At 37.4% G+C, this 24,103-nt stretch overlaps 1 protein-coding gene across 4 annotated transcripts in view; it reads left to right on the top strand.

Annotated features, from left to right (window-relative positions):
- The window catches only part of TMEM117 (transmembrane protein 117), a 188,762-nt gene extending 165,697 nt beyond the window's left edge, over positions 1–23,065 (top strand). For all 4 annotated transcript variants that reach the window (XM_063155181.1, XM_063155183.1, XM_063155185.1 and 1 more), the window contains exons 7-8: positions 14,004–14,133; positions 22,091–23,065. In XM_063155181.1, coding sequence (XP_063011251.1) covers positions 14,004–14,133; positions 22,091–22,728 — 768 coding nt within the window. In that variant the 3' untranslated portion in view covers positions 22,729–23,065. The remainder of the gene's footprint in view (positions 1–14,003; positions 14,134–22,090) is intronic.
- The last annotated feature ends 1,038 nt before the right edge of the window (positions 23,066–24,103 follow it).

Here is a 24,103-nt window from a genome sequence, read left to right as displayed (position 1 = left end):
CTATAGCTAAACTGCAAGTTCCATTGGGGATAGAGTAACTGTGTCTTTATAGCCATATACAGAACCATACAGGCTAGGTGGGCCTTCAGGTTGTATAAGAAAATTAAATGAAATTATTACTGTGTTTTGTGTCTAAATCATAGATTTCTGTAATATTAAAGGTAGAATGAGAACATGCACTTTATTTTCCTTAGTGATTTAGTTCCAAAAAGGTAACACATTCTGGTAGAAATCATTGTGCAGAATCATACTCATGAAAAGATAAATGTAGATATCAGTTATGTGATTAGTAATTGCCCTTATATCATGGAAATCAGTGAACACTTGCAGTGCTTTTTTAGGGAAGTAGAATGTTGTCATTAGTGCCAATTAAGTAGCAAGCCTCTAATAACTCTATTTTCTGTCAAAGAATCTGTTTCAGGGGGCTTCATTCTATTTATTAGCAAAAGGATTTCCAAGTATCTAGTATAAGTTCATAGGAAACAATTAAGTGTTAAGAATTAGGCATGAGGGAATGTGGACTTGAATAGTATGTTTATCATAAGAAGGAAATAGCACTGCTTGCTTCTTAAATGATTGCTACAAGAGTTAAATGAGAGATATTTTCCTTGAATTCTGACTCAGCATTTAAAGCAAAAAGTTTGGCAGCTGACTGCAGGAAAACTCAGAAGATAATTGGGAATGAGAGGCAAAAAAATTTATTATTTTAGGAAGGAGCATTTAAATATAATACGAGTTCTTATTCTGAGTTTCTAACAAAAGGCTTGGTCATTCTAAGTGACTGTTAGGGAGTAGTCAGTACTTTGATCGCTCTTTATATTGGTCAAGAATACAAGACAGGAAAATGTTAAAATGAATTTTGTGTACTTAAGCATTATGTATCCCCCTGTGCTATGTTCCTATAGCAGCTTGTAATCTTCTATGGCTCACTTGAGCAAAAACTTAAAAAAAAATCTTTTCTGGTCAGTGGTTTTTGTAGCCTTGATCAAGGAAGTCTCATTTGTGAACGGCATTTTAAGTAGAAAGACCATGACCTGGAGTTTTCAGGTGTTTTCAGCGTCTGCAAGGGTGTCTTCACTATAGGACATGAGAAATGTTTTTTTATTAGTAACTTAGCTTTTGAATTTTTGCTTGCAGAATCCAGTGAAATTGAATTTTAGGCAGATCAGACCATTTGGCCAACCTCTGCTGTCAGGCATGCTGATGCCGACCAAAAGCCCAGTAGTCTTTAATTTCTAAATAGTACATGCCTGTAATAATAACCTGTCATGTGGTTCTACATTTTTCCCTGCATTGTAACTCTCTAATTCTGATTATAGATTCTTTGAAATTGCAGTAGTACTTGTAATAATCTGGTTTGCTCGTGTTTCTTTCATATTTGCATATCTTGAAGCCATGCTTTGTACATGTAAAGTGGATAAGCCTCAGGAAAAATGTACTGTGTCTGAGGAGACAACAAAGCAATGGTCTCTGTTTTTTTTTTTAAACATGGCAGCAAGCCTATTGTTCTCTGGACTCTAATTGCATTTACATAATTAATAACAGAAGTACCCAGCCAAGTCAACACATAGCAGGTAGCACTGCTACAGACCAGCACATCCCTACATATGTTTTGCAGAGCATTTCTCGTGTACCAAAACTGCTACATGTAAGTGTGCAGTTTCTATCTATTCATTATTTTGGTAAATGTAGATTGCCTGGGACCCTCTGATGAATAATGACATGTTTGAATGAGCACAGCAATTTCAGTAGCAGACATTTGTTCTGTAGATGTGTTAGGAGAATTATAATTGATGCTTTTTTTATCACTGAATGAAAGGAAGATAAAAGTGCTGCTATAAACTGAAAGTTGAAATAAATTATGTAAAATACATAATTCGCTTAATGACTGTCCCTTTATAAATGTTCGTATTAAGTAACCATATCATTTGGGATAATTCCTCCTTGAGGAATGCTGTGAAAGAACAGCTCATTCATTTTCTTGACTGGGTGAATTGTTCTAAAACAGCTCCTCTGATGAGAAAATTGATTTAGCATTTCTTTAAACTATTGAAAACAATGCTTGAATTCTATACTTTCCTGTTCAGAAAGTTTCAGTAACTGTGTCCACTGTTATGGTTTTGACTAGTTAAACTGGACTCCCCAGAAAAAAACCCACACACATCTACCTCTTGCCTGCATGCATATACACGTGAGAACCTTGCTTTAAAACTCCACCTGGCCTATTAATCAGACTGACAGAGTAATCACTCAGCTGCAGTTCCCCTGATTCATTGATGGCAGTGATTAAAAGTTTTGGAGTTTGGAAGTTTGGAAGCCACGCACTTATCTGCAGGCATGATCCTGTGTCTATTTACTGCCCACATAACGGTATCTCTGAGAACAGTCAACGTGTCAGTTCCCAAAACTTTTGTCAGGAAAGTTCCTAAAATTAAAAACATGCAGTTATGAATTAAGTCTATCACTTGTAGATGTTACAGAGGAAGTTGTGGGAGAAAAGACAGTAAAGGGAAAACAATTTAAGTGTTATTGTTTGTGGCAAAATTAGAGAGACACAGTGTTATGCGGGTAGATGAAAGAGCAAAATTTTTGAAAAGAGAAATAGTCTAAGAGACCATCTTCCCCTCCAAAAAGAGTGGCTCATGGGGCACTTATGATTTTCCTCAAAGAAAATTCTCTCTGAATAGAAATTAGCAAGTTGTCTTCCAAAAGTAGCATCAGCAAGAGGGGAAAGGAATGTCTTTCAGATCAAAAGTAAAGACTAAAGAGAAGGGTTTCAGGAGGACATCCTTCAAGAGTGTCTGTTAGTTTGGATAAGTTTCTTCCAAGAGCTGTATATATGGTTTCTTATCTACACTGAATTTCCAAATATTTTAAGCCTGTCCACCCTGTCTCACCCTGTCTCATCTGTCTTTTTCTTTTTTTTTTTTTTATATTTTAATTCAGCCTTACCTTATGGTCAACATAGTTGCTATATTTAGATTAAAATCTCACTAGGAGAATACTTCAATTCATTGCATTCCGCCAGCCTTTGATTTTGTCTTTGAGATTAAAAAACACACCTTAATAACATTTTCTCTGCTCCTAAGGATTTTGATGGGAACAGTTTTGAAATTCAGACCAAACAGCTGTGTTTTCCAAGACCAGGGTGAGTTTGTGCAATTAGAACTTGGTTCACTGTGTTTTTGACAAGCTCTCCCATGAGATTTCTAAACACTGAAAACCTTTTAGGATGAAGTTCATGTTTTCTGCATGTGCTTGGCAAAGGCAGATATATTGCTCTAGTATAAAAAGCTGAAATTGCATTTTTCCTCTCTCATGCTCAGGAAGTGAGTTTCACATGGGGCATCAAGAGAGGAGGCTGTAGAAAAGAGTTATCTTCCCTAATTTTTATTCACATTGAAGACTATCCTTTTGGGTTATGATATCGTTCATTCTCTAAGGGATGTAATTTATGTATGTGTAACATAGGGTACTAGCATCACTTCCTCAAGGGATAAGAAAATGAATGGGTTATTTGGAGAGGGGAGGGCAGATAGGAAAGAGAGAGCTTAAGCAAATAATTCTGCAACTATTAAGAGGCATGCACTGTCTCTAATAAGAGGATATGCCATGTCACTGAACTGCCAAGAATGACTAATGTAATGCTGTGCCCTCAGTGGAAGATACGCTGCAGTAATCCCAGCCACACACCAGTTTTGTGTAGCCTCTTATTTACCAAAAATGAGAAAACTAGTAGGCCTGTACTTACACAGGGAGACTTACAGTTTTCTTATTTTTCTCAGGGCCTGGAACAGATGTGCCTAATGGCCATACCACAGCTTTTGAGGATAAAACTGGAGGTAGAGGGGTAGGATGGAGATGGGGCTCAGGAGTTGGGATAAGTTGCCTTCAGGAAATGAAGTTCTGTTTGCAAACAGTATGCTGATTCTGTGGATCCTACTAGCAGGCTAAAATTCAGGACAGAGAAAATATTTAAATTTCAACTTAAAAACCTGAGGGAATTAGGAAGACCAAGTATATTCCATATTACTCTTGTCCCTGAAACAAAAATTAGGTACAGATATCCATGTTTTGCAGTCAGCCTTTCTTCTCACAACATTTGCACACAGTTTCCTTTATCTTTTCTTATATGTTATAACTGATATATTAATTAGCACAAGTTATGAAGAGGAAAATAATTTTGTAAAAGAGCTATTACCATTTTTTAAGGAAAAGGGAATTCACATTGACTTGTTTGCAAACTCCACATTTAAATTCATGAGACATTTCTCTCTGTGTTCCGTATGCATTCAATGTTTTTACTTTATGTCACCTTCGCTCTATTATTTTTTCAATATCAGTCAAATGCAGCATGTAATACTTGGGGTTTTTTCCAATGGAAATTTAATATTACTGTTTCACTACCTTAATTGCAGCAATCTGAACCCTGCACATGCTATTTTTTTTAGTTATAGCTAAACCAAAACAAGCTGGATGAAAGTTTCAAACTGAGACCATTGGTCCAAATCTGCCACTTCAGATCACACTGAAACCCAAAGGCAATTTATAGTTTTCTTTGGAACCAGACACAAATTTTGAGGACTCAGAATAGGTGATGGTAAAGCTCTTCAGAGCACATATAATAATCCAAAGGAATTTTGGCCAGAACAGAGTGGCTCCTCAGTCATGCATTTCTAGCATTGATGCAGCTTTGGGTTGATTTACTTTCCACCTACAGTGAACAACACACTGTAATCCCCTTGCTCCAGATGCTCTTTATTTTTATAACACATTTTTATTGTGCTGCAAAGCTTATAGCGAGGAAATACCTGCTCAGGTACTTGACAGCAAATGTCTCTTCTCAGGTTTAGGTAACACTAAAAAACACCATTAAAATTTAAATACCAGGCAACAAGGAAATTCATGTATGTGGGTGCTTGGAAGGAGAAGGAACAATATTCATTTTAATACAGCTGAAGTTGCTGCAGACAGTTGTCTTAGTGTAAAATTACTTTAGAAACCTAAGTAGAGCTTGCTATTCTCAAATAGGTACAAATGTCATTAGCAGTGTTTACAAATCCTGAAATGCCCCAGATGCCATTTTACTGTTCAGCTGCAGTGTGCATATATTTCCTACAATGCAGTGGTATATGTTTCATTGCATGTACTTCTGCAATATTCTGATATTGTTGAAGATGATTGTACAGCAATATATTTTAAATTTATTTTTATTCTCCACATCATAGTCAGATATTTGGTTTTCTAGGGTACCAGAAAGATTGACTATTCTGTCGTGATTTCCCTTGACAGTAGGATGTAGTCTCAGTTAATGTGTAAATATAAGTATTGTGTATTATTAGTGAATCTTCATTTCTCCTATTCACCACAGAAATGGCTTTCATAAAGTGTGTCACTGAGGTAGTTGGAAAAGCCATTACAACTGGCTGGTGGTTTAGGGAAGTTTCAAGTAGAGAACAAGACACAGTTGCTTTACTGGAGCTGATATCTTTGTCTTTTACAGATACACAATATTGTAACATTAACACATTGTTTAACAGTTTAACAGAGTCAAGAATTAACTGGAAAATTTTTGACTGATGTTTCTCATTCAGATGGATTATCTCAACTGATAAGCTCAACTGAGGTCAGACATGAATGAGACAGTAAAAGAGTAAAAGCTTACAGAAAATATAGACACTGAAAAGCAAAGAGCATTTACTTTTGAGTACATTTTTTCAATCAGCATTGCCAGCAGTTGTGAATAGCTATTCAACAGGTAAGAGTGATTTATGGTAAAGAGAATCCTCAGAGTGTCATCTTGGATGTATAAAGCCTCACATTTGCCTGGTGAAAAAACTGCTGGGCTTGCTCCTAGGACATCCTGGGAGTAAGTGCACAGTGGCTTTGCTTTATGGTGCTTGCCACTGCTCAGGAATGGATAAAGGGGTTTCACCTTGCTCCTGTTAGGCACTAATAAGTACTTAAAACTTAAAGGGTAGCTGTAGGACAGAACAGTCCTTGCCCCCACAGGAAATGGTGACCACTGCTATCCTGGTCACTACACTTCTCAAGATGTGAGACCTTCTAGTGTCTGTCCTTTCTTGTGCACTGGCTTGTTTTCAAACACAATTTGCTTGTAATGTAAGAAAATTAATGGATAGCCATTCACTCTTCACACTACTAACAGTATTTGTCCTATCAAGAAACTAGCAATGATCACTAGGGACCAGGGCAGTGTTGTGCTAAAAGATAATTAAAGACAGCCAAAATACAACTCCAGTCCTAGAGAATTTCATTGCTAAAGAAAATCCCAGAGTTAGAACAGGACAGGTGGGTACAAGCAGTAGCAACTTTATTGGTCAGGATGACAGGTAAGCCAGGATACCTAATTCATGACATCCTAATGTTTTGTCATGCAAAAATAGAATAATAAAGAAGAATGAGACAGGCTAACGCTCTTCAGCTGATAGAGAACTGCTCAGGAGGAAAAAAATCTCTAAATAGATAAAAAAATTATAGCCTGAACTCACAGACTGATTGAAGGAGCAACTGTCTGTATATAGGTGTTGAAAGATCTAAAAGAATTTAAATGAAAGGAAGTGGCCTGTGCTTTAGTGTATGAAAGAGAAGAATTTATTGGTCAGAAAACACACTAGGAGAAAGGTCTTTGCAGCAGCATTTCTGTATCAGTGGAGAACAGCACCCATGAAGGCCAGAGGGAAAGGTGCCAATGTAACTGAATAGCAGATGATGAGAGCCTTGATAAAAATTTTAGCTGTGAGGTTTGGTAGGAATCTTCATATCTGTCACATGTTATGTAAAACAAATCTGCAGTATCAAGGCACTGCAAGGTTCTGAGGAGTGAATAGAGGATGATATCCAAGCCACAGTCACAGGGGGAAGAGAGGGAGGTGCCATCTGTCATGAATCAGGCATAGAAATGCAACTTTCAGTAAAATGCAAGCATTCCTTATTTTGGGTGGACTGAAATACTGAGATTACTTTGAGCTTCCTGTGGAAAGGCTAAATACCAATACAGACAGTTCAGTAACAAATTGTACTGTTTTGAGGACATGTGCATATGCAGCTTTGTCTATGCTCAAATTGCATTAGTGTGTAGATTCAGAGTGCAGAGTGCTTATTTGGGTCCTATGTGGCCCGGGAACTGTTGCCTTTAAATAAGCAGAAATAGATAATAGACAAAGGATTCTCTAATGATTTTTTTCATGGAAGAGGTCATTCAAGGCCAAGCATGCATTGCTGCTCTCTAATAGAGGGAGTTATTGCAGTCTTATTATTATTTTCTCAAATGAGAGAAAACCAGCAAGATTTGCAGTGGTCTTTCTAGAGACAGGAGCTTGAAGAAGCTAAGCAAAGACTGAGGAGGGAAGAGCACAAAAATTAAGGAGAGCAACAGAATGGTTGTGTATATGTTAATGCATTGCCATATAGTGCAGGGATAGCCTTTCTATACCTGTGTCTGGTTCTGGGAGTTGTCTTCAATCTTCTATCTCTGCACCTTGGATCTCAACTGAAGCAGTTATTCCACCACTGCAATGTTTTTTCCATATTTTAAATTCTTTAAATCAACACTGAGTGATAAAATTGATAAAAGGTGAAGCAGTGTCTCCAATAAGGGACTTGGTACCACAGTTCCTGATGGGGTTTTGTTGTCATTATTGTCAGTAACAATCCAGATAGGTGAAGCAAAAAGAGATGACCAGATCAAATAAAATTTTATGGACTTGAAAAATATGAAGAGATTAGCACTGATAGTACCAACATGAAAGAGTTCTGAAGAATAGTGTGTCATCTTTCACTGTGGGAGCTGAGTAGCCCCACTGAAGCCATTCAGGTATACAGGTGGTAACATTAAGAGTAGATGTATTTTATTGTTTAACAAGGGCTAAAACCAGCACTGCCTATCAAACTGTCTTCCTATATTTGTCAAAGAACAGAAGGTGAGAAGGTGAGCAGTAAGCTTGATCTCACAAGCATGAAAGTGATTTCTAGTCATGGCCGCTGACTTCCTTTCTTACCTATGTTTGAATGAAATATTATAAATATGTTTGCAGTTTAGTGGCTCAGAGATCTGTCAGCTGTAGACATCACTGTGAGTTGCAGCACTGCAATGAAGTTAGACATAACCACAGAGGAGTTGGGCCTTTGTCTCTGAGTTCTGGCTGTTCATTTCTTACTTCAAACACTTGCAAAAATACGAAACCGTTGCATCTCCTGAAATTTCCTCGTGATGTCTGTCCGTCATGTTCTAAGATGCAAAGATATCTGAAAACAGTCTTCACCTCAAAATGTTTTTAATAAATACATAAAAATTGCTATAGGCATTTATTCACATGCACATTCAAATGCACATTTTCTCAGTTCCTGCCCTGTTTTTATTTGCTGTTTTGAGACATTTAAAGTACAAGTATGTTCATAGCATTAAATATAGCATATGTCATCATTACTTAAAGCAGAAATATTCAGTGTGCATTATTTCTCTTCCCCTGATATTCCTCTCTAACACTGATATTTCAGCAGTGTTAATATTGTTCTTAGTGTTATTTCATATTTAATGAACACACCAAGAGCTACATGCAAACAGGAAGAGAGATAAAACCATGGCACATTTGTTCACCATTAGTTGTCAGTGTTTTCTAATCATGGTCCCATGTTCTCTGTGGCATTTTTCCCTGGGAGGAAAGAGGCTTATGGCTGAGGCATGTGGGGCTGTGTGTGCATGATGCATGGGATGTGGTTTGCTGAGGGCTAGCATTCCCCTCCCAGACAGCTAATGATCCTGACTTGATCCTGCCAGCACCTGCTCCTCATCCTCTGGGGACATGGCCCGGAACCTGCAACAAAAAACACCAAGGACCCATCCTGAACAAACCAGGACACTAGGCATTGCAAACGTGCTCCTGGGCAGCTGTGTGTCCTGGCTTGAATGGCCAGGAGAGGGCTGCCCAGGAAATGCCTTCTCTTTCCCTCACACAATGGCAAAAAATGGCCAGATCATATCGGAAAGTCTGGCTTTGATGCTTAGTTACCATTCTAAAAATATCTTTACTTAAACAGGTACCAAACTGATGCTGCTAGCTGCACTGCAGGCTCTTAAACTAACACCTGGCATTGCGGCAGAGAGTATGTGCATCTGTTTGGCCTGGGTAGCTAGAACCAAAGCAAAGAGAATCAAAATACCATGATGTCCTCAGGTTTTTTCTGTGCTTCTGCATTTAATGAGGTAGCTGAGGGAAATCACAGGTACTCTCTGCCCATTGCAACACCAGGATGAGACCCTCACTGATTTTAAATTCATCCTCTGGCTGCCCTTTCCTCAATGACTGGAGTGAAATGAGGCAATAACCTTATTTGATTTGCACATGCCACAGAACTTTCCACTGAGGTTAGAGACCTCTGAGCGGCTGATTTAAGCCTGCTGGTTCTGGGTTGGCTCTGTCTCCACACACAGAGTGGATGTGTGCTGCAGCCTTATCCCCCCAGGCTGGGAACCACTGAACTCAATGAATATCAGAAATCTGATGTCAATGAAGTCAATGAATATTAGAAATCTGATGCTGATGGATTTAAAGAAGAAACAATCTGTCTGTGCAGTATGAGAGGTACATATATGAGCTAACCTTGTGCTTGTACAGCTTTATTTTTACAATTCTGCAGTGCATTCTAAATATGGTATTTTGGGCCCAGTTCCTAATGAGACCCCACAAATGGCAGAGTACAAGCACCTCAGCAATGAGGACTAAAGCTGATCAAGTGAACTTTGCATAATTATGAGCTGAAATCTTTAAAAACATAACACAGGGCACTCATATTCCAGTGGTGTGCACAGACTGATACCAGAGGCCATAGAGAGAAAACAGTGTGTAGGGAAAGGTGATGCAGGCCTGAGCTATGTTCCAGAGTGGGAAGTGTTTTTATTTATGGGCTTGAACATTTGGTCTTTTCGTGAAGCTCTTGTAAGCGAGGTGGAATATATCTACAAGGCATCTTGTATTTCTTAGGAAAATGTTTTTCTGGATATTGCTGAAATTAATTTGTCTTTTGGCTGTCAGTAAGGGAAAAACCAAACACATTCAAAAGATTTTGAACAACATTTTCTTAGAATCTAGATAGTAAAATGGCCACTTTGTTGGGCTTGGATGTGATCGCTGATATTGACATTAGCCTGAAAATGTAATAATAATCTACTTTTCTTTGGCACAGTAATAATACTACAGCTATGTATCTGCAAGTGATAATTTCAGTAGACAGTTGACACTCACACTTGGCAAAGCTGTGAGTCAAATGAAGATCCAAAGGCTATTTAATCCCTAACTTAAAGCTTCATTTTCCTAACTGCTGCATCTGTAGTGACTTCCATAGAAGTCAGTAGGTTTAACTCATTATTTTAGTTTCCTTGTCGTAAAATTGCTTTCAAATACATTTTATTATTTGTTGGTGGCTTTAAAAAATATTTTATTTCTGTAATTTCATGGGACTGTTCTTAAAAAACAGACTGCATAAATGTTCTGATAAAGGTGTTACATTCAAAATTTTATTTATGGGGGAGGAAGGTTTTACATATAAAACCAAGATTTTATTATAAGTGTTATTTTTAAACAGTGTAATCCACTGATTATTAGTTGAGATCTAATCATTACAGAAAAGAATACTTCTGTGCAGAAAGAAGTTTCAGTAGTAGTAGTAGTAGTAATAGTAGTAGTGATTAATAATAATAATAATTATAACAATGTCTAAAGTCTTATGCACACACTTCTTAGTTTCTATTGCTTTTCCTTATATTTCATCCATTCTCCCTCTGTTCCTGTGGTTCTTGAAACGGGCAGTTTCAGCCTGATGGGGCTCAGTGGGAGCATTATGCATGTCATTGGCATCTGGACTCCTTAGTTGGGAAGGATATGATCTTCATCATGATGTTTCTTTTTTCTTGTGCTAGAAGTTGCTTGGGGCTGGTTTTATGTTTGTCAACATGTTAAGACCTTGCTGTTTCCTCCTTGATCTGAAGCTTCACATTACAGATAGGTTTTACAGATAGCGTCTTATGTGAGATACTTTGTTCTCCTTGCTACCCCTAAAAGTAGTTTTACCCAGCCCAGATCTGCATTTCTTTAGCTGAACACCAGTGAGTTGTTTATAGCTGTGAGGTCTGCAGCACCAGCCTGTGCCCATCTCTGCAGTTATGGCCACACCACATTTACAGTGCTTCAGTGTAATAAGGGCCACGATACAATTCAGGCGTGCTTCACACAGTATGGGGCATATATGTAGAAAATGTTATCACTCAGATCCAGATGAGAAAAAACTCTTTTTAATGAAACACTCAGATGCAGAGACACAGACCATTGCAAAATTCTACATGGTGGAATTTTATCTGTAAATCAGCAAAAGGCACAGTAGGAGCCTTGGGGCAAGGCAGGAACAGGAGGCCATATTTATAGACCCGTGTTTACTTATAACTAACGCAGAGTTCACAGTTCTCCATTCATTTACTTTCAGGAATATGTAATTTATTTCTTCCTATTTATTCCTGGGTGAGAGTATGTATGAGTTGAAAAGATACACCAGTCCTGAGATATATATTAGAAGCAGTGAACTGAAAGTGTGCACGCATAAAATTTTTATCTCTGGAAATTTTTTGAATGCCTACCCCCTGCAAGAGGATGTCTACAGACGCAGGGTAAGGGACTGCAGCTGGGCAGGTATTACCAGGAGTGCATGTGTTGCACTAATGATGAGGCAAAATGAGAGCATCCTTATTTTCTTATCTTCTACATCTGTAAACCGGCACTTTCTGCATTTCTGTGAACATTAAGAACTAGGTAAAGGGTGTCAGATTTTCTCCTTGCCTGCACTTCTGTTAATCCACTTAACTCAGTATAACAAATAGTTAGCACAGATCAGCTGTTAGTGATCAGGCCGTGTGTTTTCCAGATCATAAAACTCTTCCATTTCCCTTTCATTGTAGAAAATGTTGGAGATCTTAGCAAGTCTTGGAAGTTAAGTTATATATAGTGATTAATCTTTCAGAGGTCATATATAGAATAGAATATCCTCAGTTGAAAGGGACCCAGAAGGACTGCTTCTGGCTCTGCACTGGACAACCCCAAGAATCATACCATGTGCCTGAGAGCATTGTCCAAACATTCTTCAACTCTGTCAGGCTGGTGCTGTGACCATTTCCCTGGGGAGCCTGTTCCAGTACTTAACCACTCTTTGGGGAGAAACCTTTTGAGGTGTATAACATAAATCTCCCATGACAGAGTTTCAGGTCATACCCTTGGGTTCTGTCACTGGTTACCACAGAGCAGAGATCAGTGCCTGCCCCGCCTCTTCCCTTCATGAGGAAGCTGTAACTGCAATGAGGTCTCTCTTCAGTCTCCTCCAGGCTGAACAGACCAAATGACCACAGTCACTCCTCACAGGGCTTCCCCTCAAGGTCCTTTACCATCTTTGTTGTCCTCCTTTGGACACTTTGTAATAGCTTTATATCTGTCCCATAATATGGCCTCCAAACCTGCTCCCAGCACTCGAGGTGAGGAGCAGAGCAGAGCAGGACAATCCCGTCCCCGGCCTGGCTGGTGATGCTGGGCCTGATGCACCCTGGACAGGGTTGGCCCTCCTGGCTGCCAGGGCACTGCTGACTCAAATTAAACTTGCCATTGATCAGGACCCCCAGGTCCCTTCCTCCAGCACTGCTTTCCAGTATTGCACTTCCCAGTGTGTTGGGAACAGACAGGGTTGCCCTATCCCAGGTGCAGAATTTGGCACTTGTCTTGGCTAAACTTTATACAGTTGGTGGTTGCCCAGCCCTCTGATTTGCCAAAATCTCTCTGCAGGACCTCTCTGCCTTTGAGGGAGTCAACAGCTCCTCCCAGTTTAGTAGATGATTCTTAGTTTTGAATATTTTTTTTATTACTCTGTAAGAAAACTTCCTATCCTTACAAAACTGAAAATTGAATAATGGAATTGGTTGTCACAGAAAAACAGCTATGCTGGAATGGTTTTCATGTGAAAGAATCAGAAGTCGTTCATAGAGTTCTTCACATTTTGGATTCCTTTATTTTATTTTTAGTAATTCAGGCGCTTGTGGCACCAGCTTGTTGAATACAAATCCAGGAATGTGCATGGGAAGAGGGGCAGTGTGTTTGTAACAGGAGATCATCAACAATCTGCAGTGCACAGAGTAAAGACACTGGCAGTAATCATTCTGATTCTAGCACTATTGCTTTCAGTTTGGGGCTCTAATGAGCCATGCTGTCATACCCATTTTCTAGTGACTGATGGTGGGTACAGATAACCAAGTGAAAAATTCCTTTAAATGCAGCTCTTCCTCAGCTGGGGTACCACACACTACAAAAATTTGCATAATGCTAGGTAAGATCTTCCACATTTCCAGCATTACCTTGTCAGCTGAAATATAGCAGTGGAGAAAACTGTGCTTGGGTTGATTCAGGCAGATTATGCTGAAGGGCCTGCACTCGCAGTGATTGTTTATTTAAATGTATGAAGGCAAAATACAGAAAACACCCTGCAAGTTGAACAAGTAGAATGCAGATATATGCGGTGTTTGAAAGGCTTAGGCCACCTTTGCCAATCTCATACCTGTAAACTGTTTGCCAAATTACAAATTACTAAGAGTAAGTAGCATAGCAAGGTTTTTATATAAGTATTCACAGTGTTGCCAGGTTTTAAATAAGTATTCTTATCCTTATTCTGTTTTGTACTATCAGCTGGTAAGTTGGATTCAGTGCCGTCATTCTGAGATGAACTTTGTATACACATTTTATACAATTACATGGAGTTGAGGTAAAAATTATATTGTAATATCTAAAATAAATAAGGTATTCTATTTTAAGTAGTTCAGTCAAATTTAAAGTAAGAAAATCCAATAATGGAGGCTTAAATATAGAACATTTCTGTTTTATTAATTTGAGCCATTTTAAAGGCAAAAATATACTGTGAAATCTTACTTTTAGGCTGTTATTTTTCTTTTTTAACAGGACTGGGAGTTTCCACATTTTATGGGTGATGTTGAAGTGAATCTTCCAGGCTTGCCTTCAGCACACATGCAATTCAAAGTACCTTATTTCCAAAAGATGCTGAAAGAGGAATATCACATACACATAACAGGTAGGTAATCTTACAGATTGTGACTCAGTCACACAGTGAGCTCCTTCTATGTAACAAATGTATGCTACCATGGTCTTAAATGTGTATTTTTTTGTGTTTGTCCCAGACTTTTTCTGCCTCTTTATCTGTCCATATCCATATTCTCCATATATAACCATTTCAAGGAAATGAGGAACCTGTATCTTACAAATCAGAGTGGCCTGCTATTTCTCACAGATTTCAGCAACTTCTTGTGACATTAAGTAATACATAATGTAACTTCAGACATCTTTTATCTAAAATTGCTCTCTCAGGGAAATTAGCAGCTTATTTCATCTCCAAATCTCTTATGCTTTCAGATGCCTTTGCTATGATTTATGCTAATATCTTTTTATAACTTCGGTCATTCTCATCTGGCAAAGGCCACTCATAACCCTACTTCCATCAGTCATCTAACAAGAAGCAGACAGTTAAATAACCTCAAATAAAATAGAATTGCAGTTATTGAAATGGATGATACATATAGATAAAAAGTACCTGATCCTTGCATACTGTGAATCAGTATTTTAATAACAGTAGGGAATGAAAAAGAGAAGAAGGTTAAATAGGGATAAATATTTTGGTATTACCTTCAAGCTACACAAAAGGAGTATAGCTCCTCTCTCTACATTGAGAAGAGATGGATAATAATGGATAACAGAAGAATGCAGGTGTGAACTGGCAGGGGTCTTTAACTCCTAATATAAAAAGTCACAGCACATGACGCCACACAGAAATAAAATTGATGAGGGCAACCAAGGACAAGCCAAAAGAAACCCCTGCAGACCAGGGACAAAAGGAGCATTCAGAGATGATACAAAGATAAGGCCAAGAGTTAGCAGGTGAGTCACAAGCTCAGCAGACAGCTGAAGCAGAGGGAAGAAAATGTGTCAAGGAAAGAATGACACCAGCGCTGAGCTGAGGCAGACTGAATGAGGCCTCAGAAAGAAGTGTTTTCAGCAGAGAATGCAGAAATGAGATTAAAAAACAGAAAAGAAGATAAAAATAGTGCAGAAGGTACCTGTTGGCTATTGACTGAGGGAAGGCAAATGGGCCAGCAGGAATTACAGATGGAGGGATAGAAATTTTTCAAAATTGAAGGTAGGTGCCCTGCTGGAATGCTGACAGAGAACAGCCAGCTAACGAGGAGAAAGAAGAGCTGGTACATATCTGAGAGAGACCATTGAGCCATTAGTGGTTTATGGAACAGGATAAAATAAATTATGACCAGTCAGTGACTGGAAGGTGTAGGGTGAGAGGAGATGATGTTATGTGTACATGATGAACACATTTTTCTCTCCCAAGTGAGCAGAAAGAGAAAGGAGCAGAGGAAAAAAAATTAGTTTAAGCATCAGATATTTTATGTGAATTACAGGTATGAAATTCAGGGATAGCAAAAATGATTTTTTTTCCTTTTTCTCAAGGTAGGGAATTAATTTGGAGCGGCTCAGTCCCACAAGGTTCCCAGATGCCATACTGTTATTCCATTGTATGAGGAAAAATAGTGGAATGGGTGCACAAAGGAGTAGGAAAAATGGCTGAGGCATGGTATGTTGGGCTGTGTCTCCAGATACAGAAACTTGGCATATAATTAATGGGTGATAGAAGAGGAATTGAAGAGCAAAGAACAGTTTTGCATTGCAGAAGAGACAGAGACGTAGATGATAATCAGGTATAATCAAAGAATAAACAAGAGCAAAGAACATAAATTAGTGATCAGAAATGCAATCAGTAGCAATGCTGCTGTTTGAAAACAGGCCAACCAAATAAAACCAATATTTATGCATTGTAGTCTTCTGCAGAGAGGACTGGAATCCTTTCTGATTTTCTAGTGAGAAGACATTCTTTTAATGAGGATGAGATAATGAATGAGGGCTGAGGAAAATTTTTCCCTGCTCAGCATTAACAAGATCCATTTATTAGATTCACTAGACAAATCAATCCATTTGACTGCACATCACGTATCCTGTCTACTGAGAGCCTGTTTTATCTCAGAGCTAGTCCACCCTTTAGGAGATCTAATAAACAGCCATAACACATGGCACAAGAAACCTCCCTTTGGGTAAGTTTTGCTTGAACCATCTGTTCTTGCCATCAGTTCTTGTCTTAGGTTAGGGCATCATGTTGGATAATTTGCAAGCTCTAGTGACTGTCTGGATGTGCAGATACTTGAATATTCTACTCAAATCAAGGTGTAGAATATTTGAAATTAAAAAAAAACCCTAATTATATATATATATATATATATATATAAAATCAAGATTAATATAATTCAATCTAAAATGATAGACATGAATGCAACTACAGCATTCTACATGGGGGTAGAACAATGGTAACAACAGGGAGCCAGCTTTATTTAAGCCCTGTTTAATACACAGAATCCAGAATTTAAATTTAACCATAGGACTTTTAAGTAACAAGCAGGACATGAACACTGAGGCCTGAAAAATATTTATTTTAGTACTAGCTACATAGATAAATCCAGGCTGTAAATCTATGACTTGTGCTCTAATTTTTAGAAACTGAAAACCATTTTCTCCCAAATAGCAAGGAGAAAGAAAGCATGGCTGAAATAACATTTGCCATCCTTTTCCTGGCAAAGTTTATTTTTTATTAGTTCTTACACAGTCTGGTTTAGTCACTGTTAATTGATATAAATAAAAGCAATCCTATTCAATATTGTTTTTTCAAATAAGCAATGGTCCCACAAAGGAGCAGCTCTAAGGAAAGCAGCATTCTGAGGAGTCAAGGATTTCAAGCCACCATTCTGTTGGTTTGTCCTTGATGGCTGGTTTGTCCTTCATGGCTTTGAGCAAATTGTGTATAGATTAATAATTTCAGTTGCATGCTATGTGTTGCCTGCTCTCCTGACTTTGTCACAAGTCTTAAGGCAGTTACACTTTTTTTTCTTTTTCTTTTTCTTTTTCTTTTTCTTTTTCTTTTTCTTTTTCTTTTTCTTTTTCTTTTTCTTTTTCTTTTTCTTTTTCTGTTTCTTTTTCTTTCTCTTTCTCTTTTTCTTTCTCTTTTTATTATTCTTTTTCTTTTCCTTTTTATTATTTTGTCTTAAAAACTTATCTCCTGAATACAGTGAGTAAATGAGAATTTCAGCTTTCATAAAATAAAGATCATGATTGCAGAGAAAAAAAAATTAAAATTTGCTTCTGCATAATTCAATTTCTAGAAGGGCAGAAAAATACAGCTATACAAGGTATATTATTTTAACCCATAATACCTTAAACTAATAACATACTTCCTTAGTCCTGACTTATGATTTCTTAATGTTGTTGGCAGTAATAGTGAATTAACATCTTCTGACTCTTCAGTGTAATTTTGAATTTATTGTGAAAAGCTATCTTATTTTTACTGGTAAGTGAGTACCTCATTTTACTCTCATTTCTTTGCAGCTAGGAACTCCTTGCAATACTCCTTACTGAGTATTAAATATTTTCATTCTGTTTTGATAGCCACTTTTTTTGGTGAACATTTAAACAAACTTGAATTCCTGCATCTGCTTAGCTCATCTGGATTTCCCTTGACAGATGGTTCATTGCAAAGTGTGTTTTCCTTTTTAGGCTGATGTTTATGAAAATACATAGTCTATCCTAGTTTCTATAATACCCAGGGAAATTTGTAAAACTTAAAATGAATTTTGTTCAGCTTTTTTTGTGATTAAAAGACACTGGGTAGGGGGCCTGCCTTGTACCCTTTAATGGCAGCATTGAAAATCCAAGAGCATCTACTGTCAAGTATGCAGGTAATTTTCAAACTGAAAATGTTACAATTTAGGTGTCAGAAGAGATGGGAGATTTCTCTGGGTGTTTGTAACATGTTTCTGAGGGCTCTCTGACCCAAGTACCCTTCCACCCAAAGGAGGAATCATCTCCTTCGCAGCTGGGCAGTTACCAGCATGGCTGGCTGGTGGAGTTAAACCAACAGCGTCTCTAGATTCAGCCCAAGCTTACACAGGGTAGCCTGAGGGAGTCTGTGGCCATAAATAGAAAGGTTAGAGGTAAAACCAAAGCTTCCCATGCACACAGACATGAAAAAACCTCAGAGGATTAACATCTTAGATCAGCTGTGAGTGGTCTGTCTGTATGCATGTATCTAGCTAATAGCACCAATGTGACAGGAGATAGGAAGAACATTTCAAATGTTTTACAGCAGTGTCTGAGTGGTTTTAGACACAAATTACAGTTGAGGTAGAAGTCTAAAGCAAACATGTCCTACACAAGCCTCTGGCTGTGGTTGCACAGCATGAGGCTGCTTGTGTCTAGCCTTATTAAGTAGAATTTTCACATTACCTCCTGACCTCAGTAAAGTTCCTGAGGATTAGCTTCTACATGAGATCCTTTTGTTGGGAAATGAATGGTCTGTTCCAGAGTGGGCATACAAAAATAAAACTTCTCCAGAATCAGCAGCTGTTATGGAATATTGGGATATATTCCAAATATTGTGTGGAGGATTGCCCAAAAATCTTGTTTGATGGTGAAAATATGTGAATTTCTGGAAAAAAGAAAAATAAAAATCCATACTTCTTTCAAAATGAGAAGACCCCTGGCATTCATGTGTAGTGCACAGTTGTTGAGCTTCAGCAGTGGGGGGAGACTGTTTCTAAGCAGACTTCTGTACAGGCTGATGCTCAGAGCATGGTCTTATGATGCAGGTCCAAGCTGCCACAAGTGGAGGTTATTGTAGAGTCAAGGTTTCCTTTCTGGTGAGTATTCTAGCCAGGAGGATACAATCCTCTTCTACAGACATGCTGTGGCAGAAAACGGGAGTGAATTTTCATCCCCAAGTACTGGTTGTAGTCTACAGTGCCTATAAAATCATGACGCATTTTACATCACAGCCTTACAAGGTCACTAACACTCTTGGGTCCAATTTTTATTTTGGAGGATCTTTGTTGCATCAAATTGCAGTATTGTACCGTGTTTCCAAATACACCAAATCAGATTCTTAATTCTCCAAATATTATGTGCAGCATGTAAGATGTCAGTGCTGTGAAAGTTATAAAGTTTTTAACCAGGTCACTTTTCAGGTAGTGCATGGCTGAATGACACAACCTATTTTCCCACATGACTTTCTTCATTGTTAACTTGTTAACTATTTAAGACCGGATAAAATTCTTTTCTGTTTGCTGAAATGATTGACTAGCCTTCCAATCTTGAGAGTTGATCCTATTACATCCTTCCATTTCAGATTTTGTCTTTCAATAAACCACTTTCCATCCCAGAAGGGCTAAGTGGGGTCAGGTATATGCCAGTATTGGCCACACAGATTTCATTGAAGTAGGGCCAACCCTAAAGCAGCAGTAATACTAATCCTACAGAAGCTGGGTAAAAGACAACTTAAATGACTTTGTAGTGTGGGGATCCAGTTTCCCTTGACACTCTTAATCTGTAATGAAACTTGAAATTTTTTAAAATAAAATTAGTATCTGTACATTCATAATATATTTATTATAATCCTTTGCAAACTTACAAACTTGAGTTCGTTCATGTGCAAGATCAAAGGTTGTGATTGACTTTTCATTTACTTAGCCTATTTCCTATATAAGCTTGGTATATGACTTAAAGATTTCTATGAAAATGATTATGCTAAAATTAAGTTGCAATAGACAATCATTTAATATACATACATTACAAACATTTAAGTTTTAATGTTAAAGGTTGGGCAATATATTAAATCTCTGTATAACCACATTTGAGCACAATGACATCTTTGTGCTCCAAAGCATCTCAGATCTAGAAGGATGGCTGGGTTGGCTTCTTTGGCTGTCGTGCTAGCTAGCACAGCAGTGAATACCTGTCCTGTGTTCATATATGGTTATAGTGAGACTGTTACTCATACACAGCCTTTGGTTCTGGTGACAACTGTATTCAAAAGAAAAGGAAAATTTATAGAGCTCATCAAGCATAACAGTGAAGCAGAAGGTGAAAAAATTGGCTGAGAATAAGAAATTTAAGGATTTTTGAGAAAATCTGCTATAGAACAGCAGCTGTTCTCAGTCAGCTAGCTGCCATTTAGATATGCAGGTGACAGCTCATCCTCACTAAATGGGATGATGGACCTGAGTGGTTTGTATGGCCCACATGGACCCAACAATCACAGCAGCTGAGCTCAGGACTTTGTTTCTGCCTGCCTAGCTCTGACTAGGAGCTGAGTGAGGGAGTTTCAAGTTCATACTTTCTATGAGACAGGAACAGTGTATCTTTCTATCAAACACTCAGCATCAAATAACTTTTGAAACCATTTTCAAAACATTTTCAGACAGTGAAAATACGAAAAATAGTGCTATTATCACTGTGTCCTAAGAAATGGTGGTAAGGTAAAAAAGAGTCATCTAATTGCCCAGCTGAGGTAAAAACAAGAAGTCAGCTATTACATTCTGCTTGACAACAGCTACTGATCAGTGAATCCTGTGTCTTTCTGTTGAAAGACAAATGTGATGGGAAAAATAGAAACATTAAATACATGGCAAACATCCACAGGAAACATCAAGTTACACTGAATTGTTTGTTAGATTATTTCATGCTTTAGCATTACTTTAAGCTCTTGGGTGTAGATTTAAGAAACTAAAATATTATTAAATGTAGTGTTAATAGTATGAAAAGATAGTTTTCTTTAACATGTCAATTATAAAATTGACAAAATCACAGGGAGAAATCATAGAATGGTTTCAGTTGGAAGGGACCCTAAGGGATATTTGGTTCCAGCGCTTTTGATGTGAGCAGGATACCCTCCTCTACAATGGTTTGTTCAAAGCCCATCCAACTTGACTTTGATAGAGGAGTTATTCAGGAATTATAGGATTGTCTGCAAGGTCTTTTCAGTTCAGCTTTGTTTCCAAACAGTGACGACTGTTCAACATAAGAGAATAACAAGAGAATAAATATTCTAGAGGAGTTATTCAGGAATTATAGGATTGTCTGCAAGGTCTTTTCAGTTCAGCTTTGTTTCCAAACAGTGACGACTGTTCAACATAAGAGAATAACAAGAGAATAAATATTCTAGTTTATTTTCAATCTGTTTAATCTGAACTGAAGAGAACCATTAAACATAACTCCTGAATGCATGAAGTTAGTCTCCTTACTCTCCTGAAGAATTCTGGTTGGACAGTTTGAAAACACATACTTTCAGGAACTGGAATCCATTAATTCTGTGCAAGTCACTAGCCTAAATAATCTGATAGATCCTATGATACATTTTCTTTTTCATTTGAAGCATACTTAGATATTATTCCAGCAAAGACCATGATCATTCATCACCAGCAGAAACATTCCTCCATGTATTTATTTTCACTTAATGCTGACATGTAGAATTGCCAGGTTCTTGGGTGATAGCGGTCATCACTGCACAGGTGAGATCTTAACGTATGTCTAACTAAAATGTAAGATATGCTATGACTGTGAAAATAGTATAATTCATTATGCGTATTCATTGACACAGATTATAAAAAAACCTAGGCTAGACTCAGAAGTCTACAATCAGCCCTTGCTATTTCTCAACAATCTCACTGTAATTCTATAAATCACAGCTTGTCATTTTTATGGAAAATTTCCATGTGAATATTTTTAAAGCTGTGGAATTAATTACTTTTTCTAGGTTTATTGCTCTATAACACATCACCTAGCGATCTAATAAGCTGGTCACTTACAAACTGTAATGTCAATTGAATAGTTCTACTTCTGTGCTTGTGCTACAAAATTGTTTTGTTCCAGACCAAATTGTGAAATACTAGAGGATATTCAGCATAAATCTGATTGTGGTGGAAATTTATTTATTAATTTTTAATATTTATACATTTATTTATTTTATTAATCTTTACAGATTAATAAAAATGAACTTTTTGTTTTCTGAGTATCTTTTATGTGTAATGGCATTTGTACTGCTTCTAAAATGGATATATCAGATGACAGAATTTTCTTTTTCCAAACAGGCAAATGGTTTAACTATGGAATTATCTTCCTTGTTTTAATCTTGGATCTGAATATGTGGAAGAACCAAATATTTTACAAACCTCATGAATATGGTCAATATATCGGTCCTGGACAGAAGATCTACACAGTGAAGGACTCAGAGAGCTTGAAAGACCTTAACAGAACTAAGTTGTCTTGGGAGTGGAGATCCAATAACACAAACCCATTGACGAACCGGACCTATGCCGAAGGGGACATGTTCTTGCACAGCAGGTTCACAGGCTCCAGCCTTGATGTCAAATGCCTGGCTTTTATTCCAAGTTTGCTGGCTTTTGCTTTGTTTGGTTTCTTCATCTGGTTCTTTGGGCGATTTCAGAAAACTGACCAAGGCATGGAGAATTTAGACAAATCGTACACAAGAATGAAAAGAAAGTCACCATCAGATATGGGAATGACACGAGAAAATACACAGGTGTTAGAAGAACCATTGAATTTTCAAGAACCACACCTGGTATCCATAAAATCAGACTTAAGTGAAATAGTTTTTAATTCTTCTCTTCTAACTTCTGAAAACTTGAACGCACAACTGAACAAACAAGACAGCCCTTTACAGCCAGTACCAGACTCCTCTGTCCCTAAGAATAATCCTGTGACATAGAGGAAAATACCCAGGAAAATCAGTTTAAATAAGCAGTTACTCTAAGATTTCAGTTTTACCTTTTGTAAGTTAAGATTTACATAGTGTTTAGAATAAGAAACTCAACCTATACCAAGAGGTGCTCAGCATGCTTTTTCTAGGAATTTTGGGTTTTATTTGTATTATAGTATGTGCCTATTGTATATCTAACATTCCTTTATAGATTGCTTCCCAAAATTGCACAAGCTATTTATTAATACATTACCTTAACTGTATAATAGTGTATTAGATGATTACTTGCAGGTATAAAATTCTACCGTGGTGGTGCCTTGAGACATTAAACTGTTTTTTAACTCAACACCAAGTGTATAGCACAGTTCTTCTCATCTGTTTTGCAAAGCTTTTTGTATACGGTTGTTTCAAGTGTCATTTGATATCTTGACAGAGGAGAAAAATATAGTTATTCCTAAAGGTTTTCTGTTAGGATACCACAACTTGACTTTGTTAATTACTCATCTGTGAAGTCAGAGATTTTGATGACCAGACTGCAGAGAAGCATGGTGATTACCTTTTAATTTTTCTGGCTAGCTGCCAAACACAAATACAGATTTATTATGCAGTAAACAGCAGAGACATAATACGACATGGGTCACTAGTTGTGAAAATATGAGTCTCTCCATCAGTAATAGCAATTATGTGATAATGCCTAATTATGTTTTTCTTAATTAAAGATAAACTGCTCCTTGATTTAAAGTTTTGCCCTTCACCTTTTAGAAACAGAGGTGAAAATACAGGGTTGAAGCAACTCTTTCCATCATCACACCAACCCCATGCAACATCAAAGAGCCAATGGAATGATTGTAGTAAAGGACACAAAGCCCATTAAATCCAGCATTTTTGCAATTCTGTGCAGATATGGTCAGGGTATATGTGTAACACACTGCTTGTAGCCTAATTTCTCCAAATACTGAAGAAATATTGAAGGTTTTTAATTAACATAAATTAATAGTTAAATTTTATTGCACCTTTTTTTTTGTCCTTCATTTGTTATTCATGACTATTCATAACTTGAAATCAGAAACAGAGGGAAACTTGGGTTTTTGCTTTTTTGAAGGGTACTTCATAATGTAAATTTCTTTGCTATATGATCAAACTATATGCACTAGAGAAATCACATATCTAAAACATCAGAAAGACTCTGATTTGCTTCTATTTCAGTTCTATAAAATTGTTGTTACAAGTTACCATATAATAAGTAATTTTTAAGACTGAATTATTCCCTGTCACTTTCTGGTGTTGCTGTATTTTGTCTTTGTGACTTTTTTATCTCTGTTGGTTTTGATCTATTTGCTTTTAAGTTTTCAGAATGCTGAATTTAGCATGCATAATAGAACTG

This window comes from Melospiza melodia, chromosome 4 (assembly GCF_035770615.1).
Source record: "Melospiza melodia melodia isolate bMelMel2 chromosome 4, bMelMel2.pri, whole genome shotgun sequence".
In the NCBI taxonomy this organism is placed as follows: domain Eukaryota; kingdom Metazoa; phylum Chordata; class Aves; order Passeriformes; family Passerellidae; genus Melospiza; species Melospiza melodia.
The sequence above is the reverse complement of the archived record's forward strand: the minus strand, read 5'-3'. Positions and strand labels throughout refer to the sequence as shown.